Source organism: Nematostella vectensis, chromosome 11, assembly GCF_932526225.1.
Source record: "Nematostella vectensis chromosome 11, jaNemVect1.1, whole genome shotgun sequence".
NCBI lineage: Eukaryota > Metazoa > Cnidaria > Anthozoa > Actiniaria > Edwardsiidae > Nematostella > Nematostella vectensis.
The window spans coordinates 3,459,237-3,469,210 of NC_064044.1; the positions used below are offsets into that span (position 1 = coordinate 3,459,237).

The following is a 9,974-nucleotide window of genomic DNA, read 5'->3' on the forward strand; positions in this document are numbered from 1 at the left end:
GAAAAGCGTTTTATACTTACTACCGAAAGGGGCTCCCTGTGTAGTGGAGCGAGCGGGAACTGGACATCAGCAAGACTTATAAAGAGTAAAATGGCGACGATAAAGAAATTGGAGAAAGTATAAGTTACATCGTAAAAAATAACACCCAACGCACTTCCTTAGCAAACGGCGAACATGTCGTCGGTAGAAAAAGCTATCCAGAAGATACAGAAAAGGCTTTTCTGTGATGATATCGATGCTCGGAAGGTAATAATTCGCGGATTATTTTGATTCAAATCAGTTTTATTTTGTATATGTGTTGTACTTAAGTAATATAACTTACTTATCGAATATTTTTTTTTTCTGATGTCATTTTTTAATAAATTTTCACAGGTTCTTAAATACATTAAGTATTTGGAACAGTTAGAGGTTGATGTCGACGTATTAAAGGTACTGGAACAAAAAAGCCTTTTATAATTACTTAAATTTAACCAGCGGGGCAGTAAATTTGCATAATATAATGCCAAGAAAACTTTAAAGCTGTCCCAACATCTTAAGGAAATATAGTGGGAAAGCGGAAAGGGGGGGGACTTTGAAAAAGCAGGAATTGGAATTCTTATGATATTATAAAAAACAATTTTTTTCCTGTATGCATTCTTCATGTATTTGAAACAGTTTTAAATTATGCTCCCTTTAAAGGAAAATTCTGAATTCAAAAAACATCCACAAACACATACACATTATTCCTGCATTCTCAGAGTGACAACGCACGATCAGACACATTGTCAAGGGTTTACTCATGGGCCGTATGATTATTCCTGCTAAAAAGCACTTTTTATTTATTTCTTAATAGAGGACTGGTATCGGCAAGACTATTATTGGCCTTATTATCTTTTTAATGGACTGGTATCGGCAAGATTATTTACAGCCTTATTATTTTTTTTAGAGGACTGGTATCGGCAAGACTATTAATGGCCTTATTATTTTTTTAATAGACTGGTATCGGCAAGACTATTTACATCCTTATTATTTTTTTTAGAGGACTGGTATCGGCAAGACTATTAATGGCCTTAAGAAAATGGAAGGTCCTATAGGAGATGCTGCTGCAAACTTAATCAAGCGCTGGAAAGAGATTGTGACAGGCAAACCTGACAACACAAGTGAACTTACTCCTACCCCTGTAAAGTTGAACACTGAGTTGTTATTGCAGGAGAGTGATACAGCAAGAAAATCTTTGTTAAACACAAGCTTTTCTGAAAAAGAAAAGAATTGCAGTGGTAAATCCCATGCACATTCCAGTGACCTTGGGGAAAGACATGCCAGAAATATAGACGGTGATGATAAAGTGAAAGGAGATTCTAAACACAAAGATAAAATGCAATGGGACAAGAGAAAAGATAAAGATAACAGAAAAAGAGATAATTTGGACAGTAGAGTAGAACATAGCGATAATAGACATGATAATGAGGCAATTAAGCAAAAACACAAAGAGCACAAGAGACGAAGAGAAGAAAAGGGGAAAATAGAAAAACAGCATGAAACTACAAAGGATGGAAGAAAAGATGTAAAATACACTGAGACAAAGGCAAAGGTATTTGAAGGGAAATGATTGTCAAATATGTACTCATGCAATCAGCATCTGGCATTATTGCTGTCATAAGCTTAATTGAAGTTTAAGGAATGGAATTTGCGTCATCATTGACATAAACCAAGTACATCCACATTACCATCAGCATTACTAATAATGGCAAGGTACTGTCAAAATTTATCATGATCATCAGTATTGTTATCACCATCACCATCATCAGTAGTCTTGTTGACTATTTCTTTGATTATCTTAGATTTTTCTTGCTATAACTGTTTTTCTAGGCCACACAACAGCCCTATTAGTCCTGTTTCTAATCTATATTATAAGACCTAATACAATAATTTAAATGTATTCCAGGCTCCATCATTACAACTATGTGATGTCTCCTTTGGCTGTGAAACTCTTCCTCAACCTGTTAGACAAAAGAAGAGAGACACACATTCTTCCACCAGAAAAGATAAGCAGCCTAAGACTGACAGCAGTGGCTTGAGTGATCTGCCGCCATTACCATCTGTGTACTCCGTCAATGAGGCCTTATTGCCAGAGATCCAACCGTTGTATCGCCCTTCTCGGCTGCTCGAATGTGAGGGATCGCCTGCTAAAAAAAGCAAAGGTGTGTTTTAAAGAGTGTTCATCAACCATACCTATGTTTCTTGTTTACATTTTGAAAATAAAGTCTTTTTTGAAATCAAAATTGAGCAATAAGCAGTGAAACCACAAAAAAAACAAAATAATAAGTAATAAGAATGCTGACTAGAAAAAGATTGGGATCAATTAAGCTTTAGGGCCAAGGCCGTAATATCAGTGCGAATTCCATTAATCTTAGAATGATAAAAATTAAACTCACAATCTTGCTGGTATTTGCAAACAGTTTCCTGAAGCCAAGCCTTTGCGGTTATTATGATTCATTTGTGCCATTAGGTACGTTGAATTTGAAGCTGGTTATTACTGCAACAACAGTTACAGATTAGTGGTTTTAACTTTAATGTGAATATCATGAAAATGGCATCACATAGCTTTATTCATGATATCAAGACTGAGTAAAAACTGCAAAAGTTTATATAGTATGTGCATAGGTTATGGACAAGGGAGAGGTAATGACCCTAAAAAATTAAACTAGAGATCACAATTACAATTATTAAACATACATAATAATCAATAAGCAGACAAACATGGATGAAGACTAGACAGCCAAGGCAAGCCAGCAAAAGAATCATACTACATAATATATATTTATGTGCATGTCCTAACACAAGAGGTCATCAAATGGGTCCAGGCATTTCAGTGTACATTGTGAAACTAAACAATTAGTTCATTTTTTAGGTACCATCTCTGGGAGCATTCTCAGTGATTCTGCACTTACGTCAAAAAAGACCAGAACACAAGTGTTTTCCGGAAGAAGGAATGCTTTCTCTGGTGGGGGTAAGATCTGTCTTTCACTATTTCTGTTATTTTTTTATCCCTTAAAAGGAAAAAAAATGGTTTGTTATAAATCATAACCTGAATATTGCGAAAAATGGTGCCATTACACAGCACACAAGATTTTTGGCCTTCAACCACTAGACTTAAGAAAACTTGCTTGGTAGACCATTCAAGAAATTTGACCAAATTGTCCCAGAATAATTGGAGAAAGCCAAATTACATGATTCCGCCCAGAAAGTGTTGCTCCAGAAGCCCTGTTAATAATGTACTGAAAGATTGTTTTTTTTTCCTAGAGATCAGCAAACTCTTCAACATGTGCATGAAAGTTCTTATTGAGAACATTGATGGTAAGAATAAAAACAGGTTTTTCCTGGGTTTCGATTTATAGGGGCTTTAGTGTATTTTATAGAGTCTTTGTTCTAATTTTTTCAGCTCTTCATGACACTGGAGGTGTCCCAGGAATTATCCTAATGCCTGTTCTGATGAAGTAAGTGGAATTATTTCATAAGAAAAATTATTTCTAAAAAGCATAGATAAAGAAATTATTTATAAAAGGCAAGGATCAAAATATATTTCATATATTCTAAACATGAAAACAAAACATTTCAATCTTAGCTCAGTTATCTGTGCTATGTGGTCAGACATGGGTCATATGGTGGCTACCCCTTGGATTCAATGACTTTGTATCTTCACTCTCTCAATTCAGTATTCCTACTGCAAGGAGAGTGATAAGCCTATTTTATTTTATAGACTGCCTGGTTTTTTTTAAGACTGCCAGGGTTTTTAGACTGCCAGTGTTTTGGATGGCCTGGATTTGTAGGCTCCCTATATTATCCATTTAAGGCTGAGCATCCAGTTGTTCTATATACAACTACCTTGTTGAATGATAACGTGTGTCTACCTTCTACCTTATTGTATACCTCAAAGTGGTTGCTTTACTGAGGGTTAAATGATTACTTGTATCTACCTTCTACCTTATTGTATACCTCAAAGTGTTTGCTGTACTAAGGGTTAAATGGTTACTTGTTTCTACCTTCTACCTTATTGTATACCTCAAAGTGATTGCTTTACTAAGGGTTAAATGATTACTTGTATCTACCTTCTACCTTATTGTATACCTCAAAGTGGTTGCTTTACTGAGGGTTACATGATTACTTGTATCTACCTTCTACCTTATTGTATACCTCAAAGTGATTGCTTTACTAAGGGTTGAATGATTACTTGTATCAACCTTCTACCTTATTGTATACAGTACCTCAAAGTGAATGCTTTACTGAGGGTTGAATGATTTCTTGTATCTGCCTTCTACCTTATTGTATACCTCAAAGTGTTTGCTTTACTAAGGGTTAAATGATTACTTGTATCTGCCTTCTACCTTATTGGCGTATACCTCAGAGTGATTGCTTTATTGTGGGTTGTGTCTGTCAGGTGTACCCCCCAGCAGCTGATACATCTTGAGGAGTGCAACCCAGTAAGTGCTTACCAGGTTTTCTTTAAGTAATTCTCCATATAAGAAATTGGGCATGTAAAAAATATTTATTTATTAGTTGACATTTAATTGACACAAACACAAATTTGGCATATAGTTGATGTAGAGCATAAAGAACACATACTGTACTAGAAATACCATTTATCTCAATATTTCCCCTGAATTGCAGCACTTCCTGGAAGAAACAGAGAGTCTGTGGCAAGGCCATTGCAAACGAGAGTTCAAGTGTGAAAAACCTGGACATCGTATGACCTGGAGGGATACATTCATGGTACTACTAGCCATTACCACCCTCCCCCTCATGGTACTACTAGCCATACCACCCTACCCCTCATGGTACTACTAGCTATACTACCCTCCCCCTCATGGTACTACTAGCCATACCATCCTCCCCCTCATGGTACTACTAGCTGTACCACCCTCCCCCTCATGGTACTACTAGCCATTACCAGCCTCCCCCTAATGGTACTACTAGCCACACCACCGTCCCCCTCATGGTACTACTAGCCATACCACCCTCATGGTACTACTAGCTATACCACCCTCCCCCTCATGGTACCACTAGCTATACCACCCTCCCCCTCATGGTACAACTAGCTATACTACCCTCCCCCTCATGGTACTACTAGCCATACCACCCTCCCCCTCATGATATCACTTGCTATAACAACCTTTCCTCTCATGGTACTAATAGCTATACCACCCTCCCCCTCATGGTACCACTAGCTATACTACCCTCCCCCGCATGGTACAACTAACCATACCACCCTCCCCCTCATGGTACTACTAGCCATACCATCCTCCCACTCATGGTACCACTAGCTATACCACCCTCCCCCTCATGGTACTACTAGCTATACCACCCTCCCCCTCATGGTACTACTAGCTATACCACCCTCCCACTCATGGTACTACTAGCCATACCACCCTCCCCCTCATGGTACTACTAGCTATACTACCCTCCCCCTCATGGTACTACTAGCCATACCACCCTCCCCCTCAGGATATCACTAGCTATACCACCCTCCCCCTCATGGTACTACCAGCTATATCACCCTCCCCCTCATGATAGTAGTACTAGATATACGACCCTCCACCTCATGGTACTACTAGCTATACTACCCTCCCCCTCATGATATCACTAGCTATACCACCCTCCCCCTCATGGTACCACTAGCTATACTACCCTCCCCCTCATGGTACTACTAGCCATACCACCCTCCCCCTCATGGTATCACTTGCTATAACAACCATTCCTCTCATGGTACTAATAGCTATACCACCCTCCCCCTCATGGTACCACTAGCTATACTGCCCTCCCCCTCATGGTACAACTAACCATACCACCCTCCCCCTCATGGTACTACTAGCCATACCATCCTCCCACTCATGGTACCACTAGCTATACCACCCTCCCCCTCATGGTACCACTAGCTATACCACCCTCCCCCTCATGGTACTACTAGCTATACCACCCTCCCCCTCATGGTACTACTAGCTATACCACCCTCCCACTCATGGTACTACTAGCCATACCACCCTCCCCCTCATGGTACTACTAGCTATACTACCCTCCCCCTCATGGTACTACTAGCCATACCACCCTCCCCCTCAGGATATCACTAGCTATACCACCCTCCCCCTCATGGTACTACCAGCTATATCACCCTCCCTCTCATGATAGTAGTACTAGATATACGACCCTCCACCTCATGGTACTACTAGCTATACTACCCTCCCCCTCATGATATCACTAGCTATACCACCCTCCCCCTCATGGTACTACCAGCTATATCACCCTCCCCCTCATGATAGTAGTACTAGATATACCACCTTCCCCCTTATGGTACTACTAGCCATACCACCTTCCCCCTCATGGTACTACTAGCTATACCACCCTCCCCCTCATGGTACCACTAGCTATACCACCCTCCCCCTCATGGTACTACTAGCCATACCACCCTCCCCCTCATGGTACAACTAGCTATACCACCCTCCCACTCATGGTACTACTAGCTATACCACCCTCACCCTCATGATAGTAGTACTAGCTATACCACCCTCCCCCTCATGGTACTACTAGCCATACCACCCTCCCCCTCATGGTACTACTAGCCATACCACCCTCCCCCTCATGGTACTACTAGCCATACCACTCTCCCCCTCATGGTACTACTAGCCATACCACCCTCCCCCTCAGGATATCACTAGCTATACCACCCTCCCCCTCATGGTACTACCAGCTATATCACCCTCCCTCTCATGATAGTAGTACTAGATATACGACCCTCCACCTCATGGTACTACTAGCTATACTACCCTCCCCCTCATGATATCACTAGCTATACCACCCTCCCCCTCATGGTACTACCAGCTATATCACCCTCCCCCTCATGATAGTATCTCTACTTTATTACTTTTCAACACTTTCGTATCAAGAAAAGATGACAAAATATATATAAATCTAAATATAGCCATACCACCCTCCCCCTCATGGTACCACTAGCTATACCACCCTCCCCCTCATGGTACTACTAGCCATACCACCCTCCCCCTCATGGTACTACTAGCCATACCACCCTCCCCCTCATGGTACTACTAGCTATACCACCCTTTCCCTCATGGTACTCCTAGCCATACCACCCTCCCCCTAATGGTACCACTAGCTATACCACCCTCCCCCTCATGGTACCACTAGCTATACCACCTTCCCCCTCATGGTACTACTAGCCATACCACCCTCCCCCTCATGGTACTACTAGCTATACCCCCCTCCCCCACATGGTATCACTAGCCACACCACGTCTGTATCCTGGCAGCTGCAAAGTAAAGTATTGGCAAAGCTTCCTGTACTCAGACACACACACACACTCACACACTGTATTAATACTTTTCACTTCTTTCAGCAAAAAATGGAAGAGAGAGAAGAGAGACTGGAAAAGATCAATGCAAAAATCAGTGCTGCACAGGCCGCTAAAAAGCCAGGTAAGCTGGTGATATTCCACTTTAAAGGATAATATTTTATTGTTTTGTATACAGGATTTATTTTGCATTCTGGGTGACGTATTCTAAAATCCCAGGGGCACTAACAAACCGAATAAAAGAATAGAAACGAGGCAAAATGACCTTGTATTTTTTTTTAATTATTTGTGCTTACCTGACTTTTTCATTTTTTAACCACAATGAGACCTCAAGAGAAGGCAAGTTTTTGTTCATCCAGTAAGCACTGAATAAGTTGATTTTTTGGCTCTCTTATTTTGCTGCTATAAACCTGATCGCGCGCTAGTTTGCCACCCAAACAGTTACGTGATCTCTCAGCGCAAGTCCCCTATTACCTTTTTTTTTCAAGAGCATCAAGTAAAGCTTGCATATGTGATCTCTCAGCAAAGTCCACTATTCTTTTTTTTTTTCCAAGAGCGTCAAGTAAAGCTTGCATATGTGATGACTGAGGCAAAGCCCCCACCCCAAGTTCGCAGGAAGCAGGCCAAGTTTGGGACAGGGAAGGGAGACATCCCTGTGGTGGCCATCTCGCCTGGCAAGTCAAGAGCTCCCGTCAGGCATAGCGCTGACTCAGGGCCTAGCTATCAGCAAGAAGCTGCCACAGCTAAAAAAAAGAATGGTGAGTGGAAATCCCGAATTCCTGTCTACAGTTGGATGACCAATAAACAGACAGACGGCCTGAAAAAACTGACGCACACAGACCCCCAGATGGACGGACCTACAGAGGGACAAACGGACGGACGGACAGAAAGGCATATACAGACAGTTGGACAGACAGACAGAAAGGCATATACAGACGGATGAACGGACGGACAGACAGACCATCAGACAGAGAGACAGACTGACAGATTGGCAGATGGATGGACAGACAGACAGACAGTCAGATAATAAAGGCATATACAGACGGACACACATTAATGCTATCAAAAATTATCTTTTACCATTAATATCCAGGTGTGGCACCAATGATGAAGAAAACCATGAAACTGTTAAAGATTCAGAGGTCAGTAATATTATTATGGCCAAACTTTATATATGAACTTGGTCTGTAACAACATTGGCAAAACATTCTCACAGCCTATTGAGTATCTGAATATTATATGCTGTGTGCGATGATTAGTTACCGTCAATGATCTAATAAACGTGAATAATTGGGGGGGGGGGGGGGGGGGCTATCAGAGAAAGGTTGTTATTTAGAAAGGTGTTTATTATAAAATTACAACAATATAATACCGTAGTAGCCCTAAAACTCAATGTCAATTGCTGGTATCCTAAGCAAGGAGATCAGGAAGTTACTCACTTGCCATTGTTAAGCAAGAAGGCAATTAAATGAGATTTATGCTACAGGCATTTCTATTTCCTTTGTTTTTAGGAGGGGAGGGGAGCAGGGAATCGGGGAGTGTAATGGATAGGGGGGAATTGTTAGAGAAGGATGCTCAATGCAAACTTAGCTAAGCTAAGTCCATTAGATAGGTGGCGTTTATTAGATCATTTGCGGTGTTATATCGAAAATATTTTTTTGTTTGTGTAGAAATTGCGCTGGGGCCCAAATAAGAAGAAGATGAAATGGGACAAGATGGCAAAGGAAACCAAAAACAAGATGAATATTTGTGACGATGTACAGAGTTTAATTATGAATTTAGAAATTAACTTATGGATTATTATTAAAAAAAATTTCCAAGCTATATTATAAAATATAAACCTAAGTTATTAAAAATAGTACTAGATAATGTATTTCAAGTTTTAGAAAATGCATACTAAAGTAGAGTAGTTAGGATAGTAATGTACATCTTTGGTTTATTTGTATGTATTGTTTTCATCGTCCCATTAGATAAGACAAAATTCTAATGTCTGTAGATCAAGGTCTTGTACTATACCTAACACAACACAGCGACATCAGAGTAGATCAGGGTCTTGTATTATACCCAACACACCACACCCATCAATAAGACCTTGCAGTAGATCAGGGTCTTGTATTATACCCAACACACCACACCACTCAATAAGACCTTGCAGTAGATCAGGGTCTTGTATTATACCCACCACACCACACCACTCAATAAGACCTTGCAGTAGATCAGGGTCTTGTATTATACAAAACACACCACACCCATCAATAAGACCTTGCAGTAGATCAGGCTCTTGTATTATACAAAACACACCACACCCATCAATAAGACCTTGCAGTAGATCAGGGTCTTGTATTATACAAAACACACCACACCCATCAATAAGACCTTGCAGTAGATCAGGGTCTTGTATTATACCCACCACACCCACCAATAAGACCTTGCAGTAGATCAGGGTCTTGTATTATATCCACCACACCACACCCACCAATTAGACCTTGCAGTAGATCAGGGTCTTGTATTATACCCAACACACCACACCCACCAATAAGACCTTGCAGTAGATCAGGGTCTTGTATGATACCCAACACACCACACCCACCAATAAGACCTTGCAGTAGATCAGGGTCTTGTATTATACCCACCA

At 40.8% G+C, this 9,974-nt stretch overlaps 1 protein-coding gene across 1 annotated transcript; it reads left to right on the forward strand.

Annotated features, from left to right (window-relative positions):
- The first annotated feature begins 57 nt into the window (after nt 1–57).
- LOC5519164 (transcription elongation factor B polypeptide 3) lies at nt 58–9,334 on the forward strand. Its single transcript, XM_032364043.2, has 13 exons — nt 58–246; nt 373–429; nt 1,019–1,570; nt 1,925–2,180; nt 2,891–2,989; nt 3,283–3,336; nt 3,422–3,476; nt 4,418–4,460; nt 4,648–4,749; nt 7,385–7,463; nt 7,894–8,097; nt 8,433–8,481; nt 9,010–9,334. Exons 1-13 carry the CDS (start codon nt 175–177, stop codon nt 9,041–9,043), a joined length of 1,656 nt encoding a protein of 551 aa, XP_032219934.1. The 5' UTR covers nt 58–174; the 3' UTR covers nt 9,044–9,334.
- Nucleotides 9,335–9,974: the final 640 nt, after the last annotated feature.